General features: G+C 46.4%; 1 protein-coding gene across 1 annotated transcript; it reads right to left on the bottom strand.

The window, feature by feature from the left end:
- Positions 1-202: 202 nt before the first annotated feature.
- On the bottom strand, positions 203-18,265 carry sntg1 (syntrophin, gamma 1; the record flags this gene model as incomplete). Its single annotated transcript, XM_084481232.1, has 17 exons — positions 203-400; positions 851-961; positions 2,018-2,110; positions 2,495-2,647; positions 3,218-3,289; positions 5,265-5,381; positions 6,874-6,912; positions 8,995-9,124; positions 11,062-11,192; positions 12,326-12,408; positions 13,268-13,370; positions 13,655-13,696; positions 14,132-14,175; positions 14,287-14,344; positions 14,777-14,833; positions 16,245-16,379; positions 18,239-18,265. The coding sequence occupies 17 exons, from the start codon at positions 18,263-18,265 to the stop codon at positions 203-205; spliced, it is 1,593 nt and encodes a 530-aa protein (XP_084337358.1).
- Positions 18,266-26,130: the final 7,865 nt, after the last annotated feature.

Consider the following 26,130-nt stretch of genomic DNA (forward strand, 5'->3'; position numbering starts at 1 on the left):
TCATTAAAATAACCACTAACTCCACTATGAGATATATAATTCATCCTTATATTCCCCCTTCACCAGTGAGTGGGGGCCGTCGTTCCCCCTGTGTCCAAGGGGGAGGGGGGGGGGGGGGGAGGATAAGTGCAGTGTCTAAGATATCAGGGGTGGATGGGTAGATAGAGGGGATAGGAGGCAGCGCCGCCGCCGCCGCCGCCTGTCAAGTGCAGTACTTGAGTTTGGACGACTGCTGCGCGTTACAGGAGATGGTGGCGAGGGAGGAGAGGCCGGAGAGGCCGGAGCCCATCGCCGCGGCGGTGTGGCTCTCCACGAACACGGGGTCCAGGCACGCCACCTTGGCGGCGAAGAAGGCGTGGATGCAGTGGAGCACGGCGAAGAGGTTCGAGAACTCCAGCTCCTGGGACGGGCGGACACGGTAAACAAGAGGGGAAGAGGTCACGACGCACGGTGAAACGAGCGCCCTGGCGACATCAGGACCGCAGCGTCGCTCACCAGCCTCCGCAAAAAGACTCAAGACTCCCTTTTTCAGAGTCTCAGCTAGACTCTGCATAGCCTCCCCCCCTTGCCCCCCCCCCCCACACCTCCCTTAGAAATAGTACTTGGCATCGTGTAGCATCCTATCCTAGCTGTCTTTGTTGTATACGGGGAATGGGTTCACCAGGCAGTTAGTGCTTGGCACTTGTTCTATGAACATCCTTACTGTACTGACAGTTGTTTGTCTTTCTTCTGACAAATGTACTCATTGCAAGTCGCTTTGGATAAATAGCGTCTGCTAAATGCCCTAGATGTAAATGTAAAATGTCAATGTTGATGAATTACACGACAGGTTTGTTTTTTGGTGTGTTACCTTGGCTTCGATAGCTTTCGAGTCTTGGTTTTGGAACAGGAACTTGATCTTGCTTTTGCCGTCGTCCGACGAGCCTTTGAGCTGGGAGAACTTGTATCTCCAGAGCACTGCCTGCAGGTGCGACAGAACCGGACGCATTATGAGGATTGCATCTATCCAAATCATTTAATCATCCTTATTCATCTGCGGCCATTAGCAAATGAATGTCATCCCGGCTCAGATAGATGGAAGAATACAACAATGAAAAAGGCCAAGTCATTCGTAGTCTGGCATTTACTGTTGGTAAATACACCAAACACAGCTGGATCCAAGTATTGCATGAATCCAGTATCTCTGGAAAGTGGATGAGTAATATTTGATGACATTTTGCAAAAAAAGAAGCAAAAAAGAAGCTGTTTAAATTGGTATAAAAGATGAGAGAGCCGTCACTCTAAATAATAAATGTAACAAGCTACAGCACAACGTCCAGCCCTAGTTCTAACAGCAGCTCCACAGACGGGGCTGGTGAAGCCGTCCATCTCTGTCGGCCATCAGAGAGTAAACAGCTTCCTGTACGGTCGAGGGAAACGTTAGCAGTCTGGTTAACGCTTTTTTTTTTCTCTGAATCATAACTGAAATGTAGCAATTCTAAGTCAGAAGCAGGCCATTATTTGGCTTTAAACCTTCGAGCAAACACAGACACTCACACAGCATGGATGTGACGGTGCCATAGCAGTTATCCTAATGAATTGTTTCTCTGTAAACAAAAGGCTGGCAGTCATTGTTTATCCCATATGGATGTGAAATCCAAGAGTACAACATGTTGATGCTTCTCTCTCTCTCTCCTCATGAGTACACAGTACTGAGTACTGCTGGGTAGTATTTTCACCAGGACTAGGCTAGGCTCTTGGGAGAGGCCAGAATGAAGTTCAGGCACAAGTGACAGGTTGAAGCTCCGGGGGATCAGCTGTCAAAACCCGATGTGCTTCCTAACTCATAATGCATACGCTGCAGTATAACTGAGCGTGACTAAGAGCTAAAAAAAAAAAAAAGACCACATTATATAAACCCTGAGCCGTCGCACTCGTTCAGGACGCTCGCCACAACCGAGCCAATCGCCCTCCCTCGGTGACTGGTGATTGGTCCGTTCTTAATTGGCTCGTGGACGTGACGCGCGAGGCGACTGACCTTGGAGGCGGCGTCGAAGCAGATGAAGCCCATGCTGAAGTCCACGGTCAGGCCCATGAGGTGGCTCTCCATGATGCAGGCGTATGTTTTACACTGTCAGACAGCAGGGGAACAAGATGGAACAAGGAGCCCGGCGCTCCGTCGGCCGTGTAGCCACCAATCGCTTCAGCGCACACGTCAAAAGCGGAATTCATTCCTACGTGTTTTATTTTCTCCCGCTACAACAACAACAACAACATCAGCATGGGTGGAGAGAATTGCCCTCACAGCAGCCAGAAGCCACCTCTATTGCTGCAGCACACACACACACACACACACACACACACACACACACACACACACACACACACACACACACACACACACACACACACACACACACACACACACACACACACAACACATGTATATACACACACTTATACATACACACAGACACACACACACACACACACGCACGCACGCACCACAACAAACCTGTATTCTCTCCACCTCCAGGAATGTTGCCATCTGAAAAGCCTTCTCCCAGGTGAGCAGTTCGCATTCCAGCTCCACGCTGTAAAACAGGTCCTCTCCGGTCTCCGTCTGAACGCTGAAGCAGTGCTTCCTCTTGTCCAGAAGGTCATTATCCTGGTACAACAGAGAGTCCTATGCTGATCAGGTACAGATGGACACGGCCGTTTGGACCGTGCGCAGAGAGCCAGCAATGCAACATAGAAACGAAATGAGTTTCAGCTTCTGTTTTTTATATGTCTCTGAAGCTTTGCGGGTAAGCCTGGGTGATGCTCTGAGACCTCTGGGTGAGAATGGTGCATACCCAGCCAGATGTTAGCTGACTCTAGCTTATGCTCGGGCTTAGCTGTAATGAGAATCGAACATGGCCGCTATGAGGCTAGTTTCGATGAGCTATAGCCCAATTGCTCAACTGAATTAATGGGGAATGTAATTGGGTAAGAAAGGGCTTTTTTCATTTTTTACAATCTCAAAGGATAATATGATCAAAAAAATGTTCTGATGTATCCACACTCCTCTCATAACCATTTCTGGTTTCTTGTCTCTCCACTAGATCCAGTTTGGTACAAAAGGTTCTGTGTTCCTTTAAAGAAAGCGAGTCTTCCTAAATATTTATATAATATAATATTAATATAATATTTTTATATAATATTTATAATATTTCTCTGCGGCGCAGAGATACCCTACCTTTAAAACCTTGCACATGATTTCATACACAGTGAAGCTCTTCTCTGCTCGCGTCCAGTCCCATGTTGTTACCTGAAACATCACACATTAACATCACACATTAACATCACACATTAACATCATACATTAACATCACGCTTTGGGAGCTGACACGGCTACATACAGCATCCCATATAAAATATACATCAGTTTCATGGAAAGGCCATTCTAGGTGAGGCTCCATCTGACAATATTCAAGTACAAATGTGAATGCCTTCAAGGTGCATTACACAAAGCATTAAAATCACTCCCATACGGTATATTAGGAATGCATGTTGTCGCACACCGTTTGCATGCTGATTTCTTGAATTAAATTCTAACATTTGGAGCTAGCCGTCTTGCCAAGTGTTCGCCAAAGGTAATACCCAATATATTGCTACTTTCCAAATGGATGCCATGGAAACAATGCGACTGAGAATGTACACGGGTCATTCATTACATGTTGTTTACAAAGGCTGATCACAAGAGCTGCTCAGCCTCCTAGTGTGAAGTCACATTGTTCAGTACACAAAACATTGGTTTATGTAGAGGCTTTGAAAGGCTTTGCCTTTCATAGTCGATTTTTTTCCCAATGCAAATGCCAGAGATTTTTTGGGTACATTTCGAGAATCAGCAGATAAGGTAGGCTTATTCTTTGGATACATTTGGTGAATGAGCAGATAAGGTGGGCGTATTGCTCAGGCATCCCTACTGGTATACCACCATCATTCATATTTTATATCAAAATGGTCAAATAAAATCAATCAATCAGTAGGGATTCTAACCCAGAGTCAAACCCGTAAAACTAACCTGGGAGGGGCTTCTTATTAGGTTAGTCTTGTTGGCATACAGCGTGCTGATGTAGGACTCATTATCTATTTGGGAATGTATTGATACTTCCTCTCTCCCTGAACTTGAACAACAGTGGCTGGTATTACCTCAGTGTGGTGTGTGAGCTCACTTGATGGACGTATGAGCTAATCCCATGTTCGGTTCTCTGGACACCAGGTGCAGAACATCTTTTCTAATTAAAATAGTATTTTAATTAGAAAAGATGGTCTGCACCTGGTGTCCAGGTTGGGGGTTTCTCTCTGGGATGATCTTGCCGTGGGTGTAGGAGTAATATTACTCCTACGCCCACGGCAAGATCATCCCAGAAACCCCCCATGAGCCAGTGTTGCAATTTTGGAGCAGTATGACATCATTAAATTTTACTTTCCATTACACGTTTGATTAGCCCTTCATCACAGCCCGCTCTCATTTGTATTTAATTAGCTAGTAATTAACTAGTAAATATATCTTTTGTTGTTTGAAAAGTCCCGTATTGGAATGGATGAAAGTCAATAGGAACAACTTCACTTGCTACTAGAGCCCGAAAAATATATCGGTTGGGCGATTTTACCGGCTGATCGGCCGGTAAAAACAGATTGGTATAAGCTTATGTGTTTGCCGATATAAAAACTTTAGGAATGGTGTCAGTTTATAGATGTAGTTACCTCTTCAAACGTCTTCTACTGTGGTGGTCGAACCTCTGAGAGCTTTAACTGAGCACATCCACGTAAACTAACAATTTAGCATCAAGTTCTGTTTGGAGGTTAGTAGCTCCTCCTCATTGGTTCCTCGTGGTTTTAATGTGATGCTGCTGGAGGGTGAGCAGCCAATCCCATGGAGCTGCTCCACCCCCAGGATACCGCAATATATATATCTAATAACGGCCGATATATTATGAATAACGGCCGATAAATTGATATCAGACATTTTTTCCTCCCTAATATCGGTATCTGCATCGGCCTAAAATCAAGTATCGGTCGGACTCTAAAACAATGAACACCATTAAAACAACCACAATACGAAGAAAACTCCATTTTTGCTGGCAGACTCACGTCTTTCACAACTTGTTTGATTTGTATTTTCCATTAAAACTGTGTTAACACCTCATAGGCAATGTGACATCAACACATATTACAAACAGTCTTTGAAACCTTTTTAAGTGGTTTTCTGACTACAGGGACATGAGGACGGATCTCACCGGAGGAGCTGAGAACTTGAAGAGCGAGGATCCCCTCAAGGCAAGGAACTTAGGCGTGTACATTCGATCCTGGACCGAGTCCAGCTCCTTCTCATCCACCCAGCCCATGTAGACGATCTACCGGACAGAAGGGAGACGCTTTGATGTGCATTTCAGATGGAGGGTTGAAGAGCTGAGCTGTTGTTAATGTCGATTTCATATAGAGGGTTTTAGAACAATAAGGAGATTGTATTAATGTACATTTTTTAGAATTGCTATAGAGAGGACATGATGAGGACATGATGTTAATGTAGACTTTATGTAGAGGATATGAGGACATGATGTTAATTTAGACTTTATGTAGAGGATATGAGGACATTATGTTAATGTAGACAGCAATTATTTGATGTTTATGATGTTAAAGGAGCTACTGGTAGGATTTTTCCATGCAAAAAACGCTTTTATAAAATGATAATATATTTCCAATATACGGTCAGGTTGTAAATGAACTTAAAAAATGAGACCTTCCCTGACGCTCTCTGTTGTGTGGAACAGCCTGTGGTCTTCTATTACATTTTAAGTGGGCCCGTTTTGCAAAGCCAAGGGAAGGAAGTAACTTGATGCATTTATAATGGGAAAAATAATGCTTCTTCTTTCACAATTTTTCCAAATTGTAATAGCCATTTTTCATTATAATTAACATTAGTTTATGATTGTTACAGTCTCAACCCAGGGGGCTCACACTCCAGCGTTTTGGATGTAGTTCACTTTCTGACCAAAGGAGGCAGTAATGAGAAGGAATCAGATTCTTACACACTTTAAATGGAGTGTTGGAAAAGAATGAGGGGATAATGTTAGTGTAGATTTGATATAGATTTTTTCAGACTGTGCAGAAATACACTTAATTAAAAGAAGAGGACGCAGCTGTGTGCTCGCTCACAAGAAGAGACAGGAAGTAAACATCTGGGTGGGGCCAGACGCACCGTACACTAACACATCAGCACTGTCGGTTCAGGGGAACGTCAATCAGAAGCACAGGTTGTAGACGGAGACAGAGAGACAGCAGGAGGCACTCCCAAACATGTTTCCACACATCCAGCGCCTGCTTTCACCGCCGTCTGACGCAGACTGCGTCTCAGGCAATGCGACCGCTCATTCATCCCGTCCCCGGGTGTTTTGACGTTTCGATGTCCGCCCTGAGTGAAAGATTCCCGGGTTCGAGGCACTCGCCGGTAACGTGGTTTAATTGCTCGAGTTGAGATGTTGCGAGATGTTTTCCCTTTGCGTTTCCTCACAGGGAGCGACGTGGGTGTGTCGGGAGGAGGGGGAGGGAGCCCGGGATGACTGTTCAGAGATTGATAAAACACAACGCTGTACACACGCGCGCCCTAAATGAAGGGAGACACTGGGGGTGGGCTGTGTGTGGAGGGCACTCTGGTTGTCTGGTAATGATTCCTCAGTGAGCTAGTCTCTTCGTCATGATGCAAAAGCAGCCTCTCACAGCGCACAACAACAACGCACCGCGGGGCACCGCTGTAAGAAAGAACCGCACTGTTTGACGGCCGATTTGAGAGCACAACAATCGACACAAACGTATGATTAAAAAAAACGAAAGGAAGCGCCGCCTCACCTGTTGGTTGACTGGGAAATTGCGGTTGGTCTTCTTCACCTGTTAAAACAGATCCACCACATATGAGCGTCAGTACGAGAGAAGCGTTAGCATAGACATGTAAGACATACAGCGTTCTCTCTTTCCTCCGCCGCTGGCGACGTGAGGAAGCCGTCACTGGCACTTGGCATTGTGTTTAAACGTATTCAAATCTCCTCGTTCTTACGGATCCGTCCGACTGGGAGCGAGGAGGAGGGACGGGCTCAGCAGGTATTGTGTGACGGCCAGTGTTGATCAAAGTGTTAGCATTCCTTAGCGCCGCTCGCGGCCGCTCCCCGCTAACAACCGCTTTATTCATCGAGTTTTATGCAAATCCCCAAAATGAATTAGGGAGATAGTCCCTTTTTCCCCAAAGTACCCCAAAACAAAAAAAAAAGAGAAATCCATTCTCCCTCCATCCTAATAAAGGCAGGAGGAACCAGCGGGAGAGCAGTGAAGCCTTAAATTAAACCGTGCGGCCCGGATCACAGGTATCAAGACACTCTTAATCCACGCCATACTACCGATATTACACTTCCTCAAAGGCACGCATAGGACGGGGAATTAAGGGCCCTGGCATAGGGCGGCAGTAGCTCAGGAGGTAGCGCGGGTCGGCTGGTAACCGGAAGGTTTCTAGTTCGATCCCCGGCTCCTCCTAGCTAGAGTGTCGCGGGGTCCCCTGAGCGAGACGCCCTCGCCCTGACCGCTCCCGACGAGCTGCCTGTCGCCCTGCGTGGTCGACTCCGCCGTCTGTGTGTGACTGTGTGCATGAATGGTCGTAAGTCGCTTCGGATAAAAGCAAGAATCCCTCAATGCAAATGTAAGACAGTTCCCTCAGCAGCTGCGTTTCTCCACGGGAGTGATAAACAAGACCAGCCGTGATCCTAAACAGCAGTGATCTGCTGGGGCTCGTGGAGGAAATGAGAGGTTCCATCACGAGGGGTTTTGTGGGAGCAGTTGAGGGAGAGCGAAACAAGCGATGTGTGTTACTGCGGTCAAGACTACTGAGGAAGAACGCAGACCATCATTATTAAAGGTCAGGGCGTGTCTGGAGTATAGGACCTCCATTACCGGTTATTATAGATCGGCAAAATATATATATGAGAAGATGAAGAAAAATAGCATCTGTGTGCTTTCAGAGAGTTTTTTTTTTTGATTCAGTATATATTTCTATTAACCGAAAAAAGATCATCTGGTGTGGGGCGCCATGGAAATGGAACGACCTTCTACAGTTGATGTCGTTTTTGTAAAATGAATCTGCAGCGCTATGCTTGGAATGGTTTTGTTCACTTTTTTTCTTTTTTCAATTACCGCGCTCCTCCTCATTAGAGACCGGGGCCCCTCGTCCCCCCCGCTAGTCCAACGGCCCGCGTTATAATTACACCTCGCTGCGTCTGGGTCTGCCACCGTTCCCGACGGCCGCGCTCTTCCCACTGTGTGGTCACCCGAGGCATCTGGCCATTACCCAGCATCCTGGTCCCCGTGTTCGGCTGGGGCTTTATTTTTCCTCTAAAGTAATTGAATAAGCGAGCGAGCTATCATTGGCTGTCAACAACGTTAAACGGGCCAAATAATACCGGGGGAGAGATAGCGGCGCTGGGGAGTTTGAAACCGTAAAATGCACTATTATTTTATATTTGGCCGCATATCTGCCATTTTTAAAGGTATCACTCTGCTCAATGAGATATACGACATGATTCAATTTGAATAAGAGCTGCCTTCTGTTTATCCTCTTCACAAGAACGTCGTCTGTCCAGGAGAAGAGACCCTCATCAAACTATAGTGGAGTGCCGCAAAGAGTCAGGAATAATTCCTATCTCATCATGAGTTACTTTCCCCCAGCATGCTGACTCTTGGTATTCTTATTAGTGCAAAATGCGTGATGATAAAGGACCCCTATAAGTTCATGCCTTAGACGCAGGCAGTGTACTACAGTATAGCGCACTGCCACAGCTTATCGTGACCCCGGGGCTGAAAACGAAGCGTTAGTATGCATCAGACTAATCAAACTCTGCCACGTTTTCCATTAACCGTAGCTCTAAATGTAAATAAAGTCTGGAATGAATGCGTGTACGTATGCGTCGAGGTCTCGCCTCCGCTCACATTGTGCTTGGTGAGGTTGGAGATGCTGTTGGCGAGGGCTTGCAGCCAGTCCACGCCGTCCTCGGTTGTAGGACACTGGATGACCCCGCTGCAGACCCCGTCCACCGCTATCACTTGAAAGGCATTTTTCCTAAAATTAAAATACATTAAAAAAAAAATGAGCTTGCATTAAGGATGGGACCAGTTGAAAAAAAAGCGATCCTTTGAGCGATGATGTCTGAACAGACACGCCTTTCTGGAGCCGGAGATAAACCAGCTCCCATCCTATGGTTCATATTGAAGGAAACTTCTACACGCTTCTGTTAATAATACTTAAAACAACTTTGGTTTTTATTCAAACTTATAATTAGGAACGGGATATTGGCAAGGAACAGCAGGGGGGCCAACTTATTTCTGTTCTTGCTCCTGCAGTTTTCTCATTATTATTTATTTTAAATCATGGCAAAGTATCAATTCATATATTATGTGAGTATCTAAAGAGGCGATCTCAAAGCTCTCTGTTTCTTCTTTTTGGCAGCACACCCTTGGTGGAAAAGTAACTGTACACTGCTACACTTACAAGTGTGTAGAAGAGTGAGTAGAAGAGTGAGTGTGTGTGTGGGGTAGCTTCATTGCTGGCTGATCGGAAACACATCACTGACTGCAAAATCTCTAGATCTTCTAGCGTGCCACTTTAACATGATTTATGTAAGAAACATCGGTGTAGTATAATGTTTATTTTCATATTTGATCCGAGCCGCTGTCAGTGCTGCCATTAAAAACAGCTCATATCTACTGAATTCATTCATCACAATGTGTAATTGAAAAGAGCCTCTTTGATCGACTGCGTGTTTCTCTGGTCCTCACCTTTCACACTGTATCGCCAAGCAACACTAGTTTTGCAGAAATGGGACATTTCTGCAAAACGACTTATTCTGTGGATAACGTATTCTGTGGATAACAAGCCTGCTGTTACCCCCTGGGGAAAACCAAAACCACTGCTCCTACCCTGCTGCTAGCCACCGCTGCTAACAACTACTGCTAGCCGAGCGCAGCGGGAGAGCTGCATTTGTTTGTTTATGGTGAGCACTTCCTGAAAGAAACAGTCGAGTCGTTACTTTATCCGACGTCTGTTGCAGCGACAACGTGCGCCGCTGTAACCTTTCTGCGTCTTCCAAACTTTTCGGGCGGCTCGTTCTGCGTTCTCCCGACGCGTCCAGCTTTGCGAGGCGTGACGTGTGATGAATGCATCTTATTTGTTTAAATCAGCCGTTTTATTGACACACATTTTACAGGGATTAGCGGCTCACAAAGCAGCCTCCCGCCCCCTCTGTGCAGACTCTGTGGTCATGCCGCTGAGGAAGCCGTTAATATGCTCGCACTAACAACTGACAGCTTGGCAAACATTTCTGTTCCGGTTTTCGACCAGGCGATACGAGTGTTGCTCAAGCGACGAATCCCGATACGCAAACAAATTGATTTCCCCCTCAACTCCTATAAAATGCATTCATATCTTACACCCACAGATCAAAAGACCCTGAAATGTCATGTTGACTGTGGTCTTTATATTCTCTATATATTCTTAAGACTCACTTGATCAGAGTTCACCTAGATTCTGCATAGCCTCTCCCCCCCCCCCACACACCCCTCTTACGCATTTATTGTATGTTTTATGTCCTGCCACTTAATGTACGCACCTATTGTATGTTGTATGTCCTTTCACTTAAAAATATAACTTAGCATTGTGTAGCATCTTATCCTAGCTATCTTTGTTGTACACGGGGAATGGGTTAACCTAGCGACTGTTAGGGCTTGGCACTTGGTTCTATAAACATCCTCACTGTACCGACAGCGATATATTGTTGTTTATCTTTCTTCTGACAAATACTTATTGTATGTCGCTTTGGATAAAAGCCTCTGCTAAACGCCCTCAACGTAAATATAATTCTCCATGACCAAACAAAGCACTGTCCACGTTCCTCCAGCATTTCTCCATCATCATTCCCCGGTCCAACCAGAAGCCTCCTAGGTTAGAGTACATCGCCCACCCGATGTGCTGCGGTCGCCATGGTGACAAGGGGCTCTCACCTGCAGACGTCGGAGCCCGGGAGGTGATGTGACAGCCGGGAGTGGAGCAGCGGGATGAGACGGAGGTCCACCCACCTCTTCTCCCAGCGGAGCCCCGGGGACGTGGGCCAGGAGGAGCACGACAAAGTGTCCTGTTGGGGAGAAGGGGGAGGAGAAGGGGGGGAGGAGGTAGGGGGGGGGGAGGAGGTGGGGGGGGTGTAGATGGGGGGAGGGGGAGGAGGAGGGGAGGAGGGGAAGAAGGGGGGGAGGGGGGAGAGGGGGAGGGAGGAGGAGGAGGGAGGAGGAGGTGGGGGGGAGGGGGAGGAGGGGAAGAAGGCGGGGAGGGGGGAGAGGGGAGGAGGGGGCAGAGGGAAGGGGAGGGGGGAGGAGGGGAGGTGGAGGAGGAGGGAAGGAGGAGGTGGAGGAGATGGAGAAGGAGGGGGAGAGGAGGAGGAGGGAAGGGGAGGGGGGAGGAGGGGGAGGGAGGAGGAGGTGGAGGAGATGGAGAAGGAGGGGGGGAGGGGGAGGAGGAGGTGAAGGAAGAGGAGGTGTAGGAGCCGGAGGAGAAGGGGAAGAGAAGGGGAGGTGGAGAAGAGGAGGAGGAGGGGGAGGGTGGGGGTGTCCTCGTTAGTGAAATTCCTGCCACCTGTGTTAATTGCTGATGACTGATTATTCACACCTGTGTTGTTGTCATTTGTCTTCACCCGGTTTCTGCCCCGTGTGTTTTTATAATCAGAAACACGCTTTTAATTGGTTTTAGTCGGTCGAGTTCAATCCCTTGCCAGGACTTGACAGAAAAGGTTCCGGGTTCAAAGCCCGACGTCTGATGTGTCCACCTGTTGGCATTTGACGCCTAAACCTAAACCCTGCCTGCTCCTGGACGACTTAATAACGACTCCTCGAAAGGCTTCTCCTTAAAGACGAAATAATTCACCCTAATAGCTTTGAACCAAAAGTGTCAAAGTGGATCCACGGTAAATAACAGTAACAGGAGGAAAGGGGAGAACACAAAAAAAAATGAATGCGCTCGCAACAGGTGATACAGCAACAGCCTCCCCCCTGCTCCCCCCCTCTCCCCCCCCCTCCCACACCGCGTGCTGTAGAGCGAGAGGAAACCGGGGCGAGGGAGCAAGCATTAATTTGAGACGCCGAATTTCTGCTCAAGGTTAAAGATAGAGCCGTGTTAGCGTCATGCTATGCGGACGCTAGCTGTTGCATGGAAACAACGTCCACTGGGACCCTGTTGCTCGGTTACAAAGGGCCAGTGGAGGTGGGGGGGCCCCACCGTGTTGTTGGGATGGTAGTTTAGATGAAGGCCGCTGTCGCAGAGAGGGGAGGACGTGCCGCTGCTCTGGTCACTGGGAATACCTGGGGGGGGGGGGGGGGGGGAAGAGAGAGAGAGAGAGAGAGAGAGAGAGAGAGAGAGAGAGAGAGTCTAAGTCAAACGTATACAAGATATAGACAGGATTATACATCATATAATATGATACTTAAGAAAAATCATTCATATATAATTGCATTGTAGTGTGTGGCACACTAAAACCACTATTTTTCTAGCACCTTTTGATACGAGTTATGTAGTCATTAACTTAATAGGAGAGTTGAAGGGAAATACATTTTTGCCTTGAATTCATCTCACTGTGCTCCGCTCTCTGTGCGCTATTACCTCAGCAGCACACCATGTTTGTTGTGCTTTGTTTTTGCCATCATTAGCCAATTGTTGTGTTGCACACAACCTTTCATCTCAAATGGGGATGTTCATCAGTGTAGCCAAGGCAATTCTATTTATTTATAGTCTTTCTGTTTTTGTTTTTGTTTCTCTCCCTCTTACTCTGTTTGACATCATCTCTCTCGCTCTGTCTGTCTTCAGCTCTCTTTCTTTCTGTCTTGATCTCTCTCGCTCTTTCTTACTCCACCTCTCTCTGTTGCCATCCCTCTCTCTCACTCTATCTGTCTCTCGCTCTCTCCCTCTTCTCTATTTCTCTCTCTCTCTCTCTCTCTCTCTCTCTCACTCATGGATGACCTGTTCAACTAATGTGCCTAAGAAGTTCAAGGTTGCCATGACATCCAACTAAAATGACACAATAATACCAGGCATTATACAAATAATGGCAGGCTATTTGTCTAGTAACAGTGAGATATCAGTGGCAGTGTACCGGGGGTTTGGGACACTGTGTACTTATTTCTTTATTATTTTATTCAAGAGATAATACTTGAGGCTCCTTACATGTGCAATCTTCACAGAGGGGCAATTTGAGAAAGGCTGGGGTCTTCTTGAGGAAGGAGACCGTGAGTGTCACCTCTTCACCGGCGTTTCTCAATACCTGGACCTGCGGTTGAGGGAAATTTATATTAGAGACTTAAAACAGCTTCTTCTTCTGCCACTGATTGCGACTGTGATGGGTTGGAAAAAAGGCATGGTGTGCCTCTTCCCGACGGGAGACGCGTAATCCCAGATACCAGACCAGCGAGGAGTTCATTTTGATCAATTTTTAAGCGAGAAGGACACAGAAGACCTGATTTAGATTTGTCTTTAATTTTGGTACAACAGATAATTATCATGAGGTTTTTGAAAACGGCGTGAAAAATAGGAAACATGCGTTTGGCTCCTTACCACTTCCTCGTGGCGGTAGCTTCTGACGTTGATTCCGTTTATCTGTGAGAAGCACACGGCGATATCAGATGAAACACTCAAAGAACACACCGGACGTCTCAGCTATCTCATTGTATCGCGATGGTTCAAATGATGATGAAGAGGACAAGCAGACAAACTGCGCTCTGCACTAAAACACAAACGATTCAGGGGTAACAGCAGGAAGGGAGGCTAGTGTCGCTCTGGAAACGTTATCTTGGCGGACCACCGGGCACAGGGAGATCATTTGATTTACCCTGCTTTTTCTTTTCATGTTTCTCTGCAACCCAAACACGGCCGGGGAATCTGACATTTACCTGGAAGTGCGTCGTATTTCAACGTGAGTTCGCTGACACATGCAGCACGGAATATTAAACATAAGCTTCACTTTGGCGAGCAGCAGGAGGGAGCGGTGTCAACATTGAATAACATGTGCAATAACATGTCCGCCACGTTTACCTGCAGAATGCCATCGCCAATGAAGAGGAGGCCGGAGAGTTCAGCTGGAAAGTGACGGGAGGGGGAAAGAAAACAAATATCAATCAGGAAGGCAACTCCATCAACTTTCCTTTAGTTGAAAAAAAAGGTTGATTTGCAAAAACTTCAAACCGCACCTTTTTGCTCTTTCGATATTTTGGATATCACAACTGGGATCTTATGCTCTGCCCCGCCCTGGAGTACAAACAGAGTCATTAATTACAAGTCACAAATCTAGATGCAGACAACGGGAAACACAACACACTTCTTATTCCTCTGTCAACAGAAACATCTGGCTAGCACCTGGGAGGGGGCAACAACAACAGGTGACGCCCACACACAAACTTACGCAGAGAAGTTTTTTGTTTCTTTCTCTCCCTCTTACCCTGTTTGACTTCATCTCTCTCTCTCTCTCTCTCTTACCCTTTTTGACTCCATCTCTCTCTCTCTCCCTCTTACCCTGTCTGTCTTCATCTCTCGCTCTCTTTCTTACTCCATCTTTCTCTGTCGCCATCTCTCTCTCTGTCTGAGTCTCTGTCTTTCTGTCTTAGTCTCTCTGTCTCTCTGTCCTGTCCTGTGACCTGTTCTACTAATGTGCCCAAGAACTTTGGCTGGCTTTTACTTTACCTTGATGCTCAGGCCAAACCCTCCGATCGCCTGTCTCCGTATGGTCACAGTTCTCTCCTGTGGGGAGAATCACAGCGCCAGAGTCAGACTCAGTCAACAACGGCCTGCGGCTCTGCCGTAGACAAACCCTCCACCATGAATAGTGAAAGGGAAGTTTCAAAGGTAGCTGGAGGAATGGAAACGCTTCAGACCAAATCCTGGAACATTGCAGGCTTAGAGACATTAAAAGTTACGTTCTGTGTAGCCTGTGGGCATTGTGGGTTTTTATTAGATATCCTGTAGTAATGAAGAGCACATTCATCACTTCTGGTAGAACTGCTACCATTCTGCACAAACTGCCACCGTCACTCCCTTATTTCCAATGAATGAAAAGCTATTATTTATTTTTTTGGAATAGCTATAAAGAATAGTTTAGAATAGAATAGTTATCCAAGGCCTGAAATCCCATTGAGAAATAATGTATAAAATAGCTATAGAATAGTAGAACAGTTTATAATAGAATAGTTATCCATGGCCTGAAATCCCATTGAGAAAAAATGTTTAAAATTTATATAGAATGGTACAATACTTTAGAATTGAATAGTTATCCATGGCCTGAAATCTCATGGATAAATAATGTCCCCTTTTCTTCAATCTGCATTACAAGAGGCTATTTGCTATGATGGTTTAAGAAAACGGCGAATCAGTAGGCCTACTCAAAGCGTGATGACCACAAGTCATATAACTAGGTCACTCGATTTAAAGTGTTTCTCAACACCGCCGCAAGGACACGACGCAGCACGTAGGGAGCAATTTATATCTCTGTTTCTTAAGGATCGCAATGTACTCAGGACGAGGCGAATATACCTCTCTATCTCTTTGACGCCAAAATAAAATCGGGGAGATACATATTTCTCAAAAGCAATAATGGGGCAGTATCGCAAAGACTCCCGCAAGTCAGGGAGAAAAATGATGGACTTAAAATGTATGAATTCATATTTTCCTTCATAGCAGGCCGGACAAGGCACTGAAGATACATGTTGCTCTGTTGGAGTGCGCTGCCATTAACAATTGAAGCCCGTAGTTTGGTTTTATATTTCCATTCATAGAAAGTTAAGTCTGTTGTTGCTACTAGCTGGTCTTCGGCATAAATCTCCTTACAACGTTGGGCTATTACCATTACAACAGCTTTGGGCCTAAAGCAACATTATCGGGTCAGAAATAGCTTTTAATAGCCCGGACTGAATTATGGACGGTTTATTTGTCGAGTTCATAGGCATTCAGTGTATCATCAATATTTTTATATTGTCCTCTATGGTTATTGATTTGAATGTGTGAATGTGTTCACACACATATACACAAACATAAACTCACAGAAACACTCACATACACTCACACACAGGGACTCACTCACAGAGCCTAATCCTGATGCGTCAGAGAAGAGAGCAGAAGTATAAGGTGTATTTATGGGACTAATTGGGTTCCTTACACTGGAGTAGAAGGGGTCTCCGGACACGCAGATGACATCTTGCTCCTGGATCGTCAGAATGTCTCTGGCCAAGTGCAGTCGAATATTGAACGGCTCTTCATTACCTTCTTGCAGCAAATAAATCCCAGTCTTTGTCTGCGGGGAATCAAACTGATAAAATCATCCATCACTCCCGCCGTGACTGAATAAATGAGCTGTGAAATGTAATAGAATATACTGTTGGTGGATGAATGTGGAGATTATGACGGCGCCGGTGGCGCTGTCTCTTATGCGGTCCCTCCTTGATGACTTGCTGATGCAAATGCAAAAAACGCTAATGGCCGAGTCGTTCAAAAACGAACGCAGGAAAGTCTCTTTTAGAAATACGGGCGACTTGTGTTAAAAATGATGGCTCATAAAATTCATGATCAAGGGCATAAAATATTGTTCTCAAAATAAACATTAATACAACGCATACTTTTAAAATACAACCACATAACGAGAAGCAGAACAAAAGACTCATTATTCATGTTATTCAACAACTATTCAACCACAGTGCTAATATTGATAATAAAATCGTCAAATCTACACCCCACAATAATCAGTGACGAATGGCTTTTTAATTCAATGAAACGTCTATTTACATTTTATGATGGCAAATTAAGGATCTGTGAAATGAGTGGGAATTCTCTCCATGGCTTCTCTCTCTCTCTCTCTCTCTCTCTCTCTCTCTCTCTCTCTCTCTCTCTCTCTCTCTCTCTCTCTCTCTCTCTCTGTGTACACGGCCTGTCGTATGCCAAGCCCGCTAGGTGCGTATGTATGTTAGCAATGATCCATTCAAAAAATATGCTAATCCTTAATGCATTTGCATTCTGCGTCGCCCTTTCTTCTCCGGGCTAATTGGGATGCCGGTGCCGTCCTTGAGACTTTAGAAAGGTCTAAATAAAAAACAGCCACCCTCACCTGACAGGATTACTAATGGAAAGATGCACCAGAGTCAGCATTGGAGTCACCTCAGCCCCATTAGTCATGAGGTAACAAGCCAGTCCTGCTTTTCTTACGGTCCAAATGAGCCTCCCTACTCCAATTGGGGCCAGCGTTCGGGTCCTCAGAGATTTGTGTTGATTTGACTTTTGCTTGCAAGTAGATTGCAAGGATATAAACTAATTGCAAGGAGAAATACAGCATTGCACTAGTCTTATAAGCACCACCTTTAAAATCAAGGGGCACTTGTCTGCCCTTAACCCGTCAGTCCATCCAGATCCATCCATGTGTAAGTGTGTCTCTGAGTACTGCTGTTCACTCATCCTAATATGCGTGTGATTGTGTGTGTGTGTGTGTGTGTGTGCGTGCATGAATGTGTTTGTGTGTGTGTGTGTGTGTGTGTGTGTGTGTGTGTGTACTTGTGTGTGCATGCATGCATGCGTGTGTGTGTATGTGTGTACTTGTGTGTGCGCACATGTGCCCGCGATCACGCGGGATAGAAGAGAGGTTGAAACCATAAAGGCACGTCTCCGTGTTTGTGCGCCCACGCGCCCTCTCAGCGAGAGAGGGGTCAGCCCGGCCAAATGAGGGCAGCGGCTGCGGGGTCAGCGCTGGGGTCAGCACAGGGTCAGCCAGCGCGGCGTCTAACGCGCCTTGACCTCTCCTAGAGGATGCACTGTACGTAATTGGCCCTCATCTGTGATCCCATCTCACGCCTGCCCTTCCTACCTTCCTTTAATTCGCGCTATTATCCCCCTCATTAACACCACGGAGACAGAATCGGCCTGGATGGTCATTTTCACTTCACAGCAAACGCACACACACACGTAGCACGCATAACACACGGGCGTCTGCGCACACCACACGCCGCGCCTTTCAACACAGCCCATCTGGATTGTGCTGCCTCATCATGGAACATGGTTAAGAGCCGGGCTCTGCCTCCGAGTGCTTGACGCAGACGCACAAGCACATGAACGTGATGAACATGATGAACCATCCACCGAAATGGAGGGGATAGCACAGAAGCCCACCTCTTCATTTGAAGTCTTGAAATCCATGTGCTACTATGCAGGGAGGGGGAAACTGCCCTGGAAAAAACAACACAGACAGAACACAGAAAGAGAGAACAATCCGCCATCAGAAAGCCATCCGAACGGCGACACTTGAAACGTCACGTGAGAGAAGAATGAAGGAACGGCCAGTCACGACGAGCTGATAAAGAGCAATGTGTATGTGCAGCTACAGATGATGTGACGGTACAATCAGCCAATCACGGGGCGGCATGGAGCTGTGTAGCAGGTACATCACATGACTCATTGTGGATTCAGCAGCTGCTACACGCACCACATTTACAAACAACATAAAAGGGAAAATAATTGGAACATACCGGGTTTACAGGAACCTGTTCCACTCAGTCGCTACCAGACATGATTGCCTCTTGACTTGACATGAAAATAAAAAATAAAAAACGACGCCGGGGAGAAGAAAAAAACCACCAGAAGAAGAATAAGTAGTGGGGGGGTGGGGGGGGGGGGAATAAATCCCACAGCTTACACTTAAACGTCTGAAAGTGTTAAGGAGGCACCGGGAGCCGTGCCTCAGCAGAAAGGCCCCCCCTTTAGCTTTGCGTGCCGACCCCCTGGTCCAGCCCGCGGAGACCAGCCTCCAGGATCATCCTGTCCGGGGGTCGGGAAGCTACAGGGTAGAGAGGGTAGCAGTCGACTCTCTCTCTCTCTCTCTCTCCCCCTCCTCTTGCTCTCTCGGCTTGGCGTGTAGAGGTAGGATTACCCCCCCCCCCTCCTCCCCCCCCCCCTCTCCTCCCCCACCACCACCACCACCGCCTCCACCACCACCACCCTCACCCTCCTCCTCCTCTTCTCCTAGCTGGCGAGGAAGGGCACAGGGAAGCTGCTGTGCTCCGGAGCGGTTTTATAAACTCCCCGACATTGATTGGTGGCTGTGCTGCTTTAATTCCAGCAGGTTGGGGGCTTAGGCATTATTTAAATCCTTCATTTGGTTAAGGTGGGATCCATTAGCGAGAGAGGCAACCGCTGGAATCCGCCATGAGCTGCAGGGGAGAAAGAAAAAGATACAGGTTGGAATTCAGTTGATGTATAATTTACAGGAATACTACTGGAGTAAGTCGTGTATGGCTGGGCTGCAGGAGGGGAGGTGAGCAGGGGGGGTTTGTTGTTTGAACCAATAACCGTGTAAGGGCAGGTTGACGTCGTCGTGTGATGTCGTCGTGTGACGTCGATGTGTGTGTGTGCGTGTGTCGCGAGAAAACATTGTTAGTGTAAACATAGGGCGATTATGATTCATAAAATATCCATGTCATTCAGAGAGCAATCAGCGAGGATAGATTTCGGAGCTCTGCTCGCGAAATCGCGAGCAGAGCGATTTGTGTGTCTAACTGCGAGACGGCAATTAACATACATTTTCCCTATTTTCATGAGGCTCAAAAGGAAAGTACAAGTGATACAAGCGAGAACGTTGTGCGTTTGTTGTACTGGAAACCCCCTCGAGAAATGCTTCTCGTTAGCGCGCTTTGTCGGCGGGTTTGTCAAGTCGTCGCCGGCTCCTTTGTTGCCGCTGTGTTTGTTATTCCCCCCGGGATTAAAACAGAATACCCACCGAAGGAAAAGAGGGAAAACGGAATCTGAGAGTGTGACGTTGACTTCTGATTACAGAGCAGACCGATGAGACTCCATGAGGGCTTTGCCAGAGCTCTGTGCTGCTGGCGTCTCTGTGTAGGTAGGATTAGGAAATGGGGAAGGCAACCAACAAAAAAATGGCAATTAGCAATATCCAACATAACGATTTTTGCAGAAATAATGCTAATGAAAAAGAAAAGTCAAAAGTTCAAAGGCCTCATGCTCATGATGCTAACTCCCTCATAATGAGCCACATTCAGGGGTTTAGAATCATTAAAAATCTTCACCGAAGCATAATTAGGTTATCCTAGACGCCGATAATAGTAGACTGCAAACAAACAAAACCGAACAAACAATGAATCCAATAATTTTCAAATTCAAATGAATTGCAAAAGGGGGATATTTTTCCCTTGCAGCCCACTAGCATAGTGTTTGTCTTGTCCAAAGCAAAGCCAGAACTACAAGCCAGACAGAGCCAGAATCACTCAAGGGATGCAGGCGCAAACTTGGCAGCGTTTTCAGACCGTGTTTTAAAAAATGGATGTCCACTTCTTGTCAATTCGATGAAGAGAAACGCATCCGCAGCCCGGGGACGACGGTTGTCTTAATCGCCGTCGCCGCCACGTGAGGCCTACTACAGAGAGACTCTCTTTACCCTCGCTGATGCAAAAACTATAAAAAGCAATGAAGCCTTTTTATGCTGTTTGAGTTCAAGCAGACGTCAAGCGCTCCCCCGGCCAGCAACTACGAATTAACAAAACCTACACATTCTCGATTGTCTCGTTAAACAAAAGGCAGAGGCCCAAGGTCGTAGCGCGCGGTTAGCTTCGGCGGATGACACTTGTAGACCTTGATCGTGACGTCTCTGTCTCCCAGACGCTGGAGGACAGGGGTGGGTGTACGGGGGTGGGTGTACGACCGTTTCACCACCCAGGTGGAGACGCAAGCTGCAGGGGGAAGCACCGCCACCGATAGAGGCTTTTATGACTTTGGAAATTAGATGGCCTTCACTTTACGGTGTGTTAGCTCTATGAGTATTATCTCCACGACCCCGGACGCAATGGATTCTCGGATTAAAGGTTTTTAATTTGGCGAGAGGCCGTTATTGGTGTTATATTGTCATTATTAAACCACTCTGCGGATGCCAAAGAGTGCCTTATTTTACACTTAAAGTCCATTCAAATTAAATTAGCATTACTCTCCTACACCAGGGCTTACTAAATGGATCTGGAATTGAGGGCAGAGTCAGGGGAGGAGAAGCCACCTTTGATGCAACCGAAATTTCAAGCAGTCACACATTTCTCCATTTTAAACTTAGTGCTTCTAACAATCATTGCAACTCTGTCTCTCTGTCTCTGTTTCTGTTTCTCCTTTGCAATTTGCATGACCGGCCCATCACGCTGAACTCTGGATCCCAGCGCTAGACTGAAAGGGCTAATCTCTGCAGGCGACTGTTTGCCCAGCACTCTGTCTCCTGAGGATGTCCTTTGTCTAATAAGGTGTAATGTGTTTGCTCGTGTGCAACAAGAAACGCTTGCTACCAAGCTTGCTACCAAACACCGGTAGTGTAACACAGGGGTACTCCTCGATTTTGAGTCAGAGATGCCTGCCATGCCTGAGCACGTCCTGCAGGGTAACACAGGTGAATAAGTGATATGATAGACATATTTATCAGCCTGGCCCCCAGCAATCATCCAGGTGATAGATGGGGTTTGGCCGAAAGGCACTTCCAGCTACCTGCTGAATGCCAACTCGAATCCAGGAGTCTCCACTCAGAAACTCCACCCGTAATCCTATATTCTGGAAAGTGGTGATTCTGAGTTTGGTGTTGTTTGTTATATGCCTAACTGGTGTTTGGACGGGTTTTGCTCAGAGGTGAGCTCCGACATGACCTCTCTCGGATCTTTCTTCTACTTTCTTATTTTGCCTTAGGAACTAGCTAGGTCTACTTAATTTGAATAAATTAATTAAGTCTATTAGCATCCAATACACTGCTATGAAGCTGATGGCCAGGGGGATTGGAAGTGAAGCGAGATATCTTACATGACCATCTTAATTAGGACGAGGGGGGGGGGGGGAAACATGGCTGGTCATTACACCATCACAGATTAACAATTTGCATCCCCCGCCTAATTGATTTTGAATGTTTTCTCTTTTTTTCCCAGACAGTAACAGACGGTATATACAAAGCAGTCGCGTTGGAAGGGCCCAGAGACACCCTGAGACACGTGTAGTCGGGAGGCGTCTTCACAGAGGACACTTTGGCACGACGAGCGACGACAAGCGACAAAAGGACGCAGCCAAGGATTAAGCAACGGCTTCGTGGCTGCAAGGGAAGAAAAACCAAACCCAAAGGCAAGAACTCCGGGGGACACAGGACGATGCTCCCTCACTGAATATAAACTAGTATGACACAGCCTTCAATACGTACCCCCCCCCCCTCCCCAGACCGAATGGAATATATAAAGTCTGGGAAATCAAACCGTGAAACAAGAAACACAAGGGCTGAAGGGTACAGGAATGTTTGAGATAGAATAACCTCAGCATACACGCAATAGGCAAATGGGATCTAAAATAAAAAAAGGAAGAAAGTAAATTCGACCTGACGGCGTAGACTGCGCTTTCTACGTGTAATTGAATATTCTGCTGTTGTTGGAGAACATTAAACAATTCAATGGAGTGCGACTAAATCTAAATCCAATCATGTGTTTCTCAATTCCCCTCATTCTCTCTTTAGTTAACACCACAACGGCCATTCTGTCTTAATAAGAGAAACCATGGAACTGGGTTAATTGCCACTGGAAGCTGTTTTCCTAAGTTTGCATGGATTACAAACTCAACAACGGAAACAAGAGGCGAAAATGCAATCTGCAAACAAAGAGTAAAAAAGACAGCTTATATCGACTTCCATAGGCAGCCTCGCTTAAGGAAGGAGGCAGACTTCCCGCATTAATCAAATATGACCTAAAATTGTCCTGGCTGGGACACCTGGATGCTGCAAAGCATCATGGGAAACACTGCAACCCCCTCTGACAAGAACCCAGTGGTAAAAGCAAAGGGGCTTCTCTTCTCGTCCTCACTCACTCTCCTCCTATTCCTCTTTCTTTCCCCCCCTTAACGAACACACACAAGACCGTCCCCAGATGCTCTCACGAGCCCCACACATTGTCTCGCGTCTCACGTCCCCAAATGGCGTTTGACGGTCGGCCATGACTGGTTCTCGCCCGCACCCCCCATGTATACCGCTGCGGTCCTGATTCTGGAAATCAAACGGCCTGGCGTCTGAGGGGCATATCAATGAGTGTGGTGTCACCCCCCCACTCCCCCCCCCAGCCCTCCTCTCTGCATTAGGCTGGCTGTGTGTGTTCACTTGATTGGACATCAGTCTCCCCCAAGCCAGCCGGCCGGTCAGCAGCGTCACACTGTTTTTCATTTTTGCCGGCTCTGCGAAGGACAACAACGGTACTTTGACCCTATGTGTGTGTGTGTGTGTGTGTGTGTGTGTGTGTGTGTGTGAGGCGGTGTGTTTGTTTCTGCGATTACACAGGCTTGTCACACAGCAAAGATGGCAATGTTTGGCACCTCCATCGCTGTATGACATTATGTGCTGCTATCCGCTCACCTGTGTCAGTTTATATAGACCGAATCAGTTGAACAAACCCCTCCCCCCCCCCCCCACCTCTCTTAAAGCGGTATATACGATGATATTAGATGGTTTATCGCCCTATTTTAGACGTTTGGCTCGAGGCTAGAGAATGATGAGTTAACTTCTACTTCTACTGGTATTCGTTGAGACTCCCGGATCCTCTTTAGATGGAATCAATGAGAACCTTAAGGGTCTTATTTTTAGATTCCTGTTAGAATTCCTGTTTTTTAACATTGAGGTGGTGTTTCCGACATCGGCCGACTAGTTCGGGAATGCGTATTAAACTGGAACCCTCGTTTTCATATTCGATTTCCATGTGGTGCTTTAAATAAAATGCCTCAAAGGCGCTGCCATTGGGCGCTCCTTTGATGAGTCATCATGCCAAACCCGCCCCATATTAGATCGGTATTGGTATTGGTTGTGATTGGCCCAGCCCAGACTGGCAGCACGGCCAATCACAGTCTGGGGGGAGGGGGGGCAGACGCATGCACCAGCGCAAATAAAACATGAGCTCGCAGATTCGGCAGGTTCCCAGGCTCTGTGTTTCCCATTCAAGCTTTATTAAATTAAAATATCTGAAAAAACACTTATGAAAAGCAATATTCAAACTGCAATACGGCACATCCTTAGTAATCTGCATCTGTCTCTGCTGTGTGTGTGTGTGCGTGTGTGTGTGTGCGCCATTGGCTTTTTTGCATATCGCTCTTGCATATTCTCACCTAACATCACATCTTCCTCGAGCGGGTTTACGTCCTCATGGTTAAAACATGCACCTGAACGAGAAGCACAGGCGTAATGAAATGGAACCAAACGTGGAGAACCGTCGGGTGGGGGAGACTGATAGGTGTGGGGGGAGCTGAATATTCATGGCCCGCCTATTGATTGAGTTTTCAAAACGTGGAGTTTGAAAACGTGATAAGGCGGAGGAGGAGTGATGAGAGGTGGATGGGGAGTGCTGGTCGTTCTGCATATTCATAAATGTTGGAGTTTCCCAGGCGATGCACAGAGGCAGCGGTGAAGTGTGTGTGCTCATGACCAGCGACTTAGCCTACACCCTGGGTACCAGCCCATAGGCTGCCCGGAGCGGAGAGGATCCATCGATTAATGGATTCCTTTACAACTATTCAAAGAATCACAGACTGCTCTGACAGTTGATTATTCAGTGAGTCATTTTCAAGACTCTGCCTGGATGTGAATATGTTCAGTGTGCTTCAGTCACTCTCTGACAGTAGCCTGGATATCTTTGGGTTGTCCTCGGAAACAAGACGTCTGAGGACTTCTTGTTGGGTTTTGGGAAACACTGATTGACATTTTTCCCCATTTTCTGACATTTTATAGACAAAACAACTAATTCATTGTTAGTTGGAGACATTATATATGTCAATCTTTCTGACTAGGCCTGAGGATAGTACAGTGTATTGTGGTGTATTGTAGTGTAGTGTATTATATTGCAGTGTATTGTAGTGTATTATAGGATATTGTATTGTATTATATTTCAGTGTATTGTAGTGTATTGTAGTGTATTGTAGTGTAGTGTACTGTAGTGTATTGTACTGTATTGTACTGTATTGCCGTGTCTAGGTAGCCTGGAAATCCACACCCACATCTAGAAAGCTGTAGGGTCTGGCAACGAGTAATGAAAATGGCCCAACTCGAGGGGCGGAACAACAAGCGTGCATTTGAAAATATCACTGCACGCAATTGGATAACACTACGACCAATCAGAAGAATACAAGGAGTGACGTAACCAGACCAGCGGAGCTAACCATTAAATAAGACTTGCTGTATCCAATCTGTAAAACAGCAACGCTTTTGGCCCGCCTATATCAGATACACCGATGTGATTGGTTGATGTTCTGGGCCAGGGCAATCAGGGACAGTATATTGCTCGTTCCCAGAGTGACTCACTGAGCAAATTCAAATTGTGCTCTCGCGAGAACTCTGGATTTCCAGGGTAGTGTCTAGGGGTGTTCAACTCTCAGCTGAAGAGTGGCAGTTTCAATCCCCAATGTCATGTCATGCGTCCTTGAGCAAAATATCTAATATGCATAAAATACATCTCCTAGATTTAAGTAACAGGCAGTCAGTCACGTCTCCAACATTTAAGTAACAGCTCGTCAGTCACGTCTCCTACATTTAAGTCATAGTCAGTCAGTCACATCTCCTTCATTTAAGGAATAGTCAGTCAGTCACATCCCCTACATTTAAGTAACAGTCAGTCACAGTTGCATCTCCTACATGTAAGTAACAGGCGGTCAGTCACATCTCCTACATTGAGGAAACAATCCCAGTACATGTATAGAGGCAGGTTCGGTCATGTTAAAGCCACATGCGACACACACTAGACTAATTGAATATCGTGGAAAGCTTTGTATTTTTTTACTGTGTCTTTTCGTTTGTTCTTGTTGTTTCTTGTGATATGGATCCCCCTGGGTCTGAAATAATAAAGAATTACACAGAGATGATGGGAAAAGTTATAAATAGAAAACCATAGCAATGGCGGTGCAATCAGAATAACGGCAATCATTGTCCATAGCAACGCATAGCAACACACACATATATATATATATATATATATATATAACCATGCAGGTTGATGCTGCTTCCTGGACAGGTCTCTCCT

This window comes from Micromesistius poutassou, assembly GCF_964030765.1.
Source record: "Micromesistius poutassou genome assembly, chromosome: 16".
In the NCBI taxonomy this organism is placed as follows: Eukaryota; Metazoa; Chordata; class Actinopteri; order Gadiformes; family Gadidae; genus Micromesistius; species Micromesistius poutassou.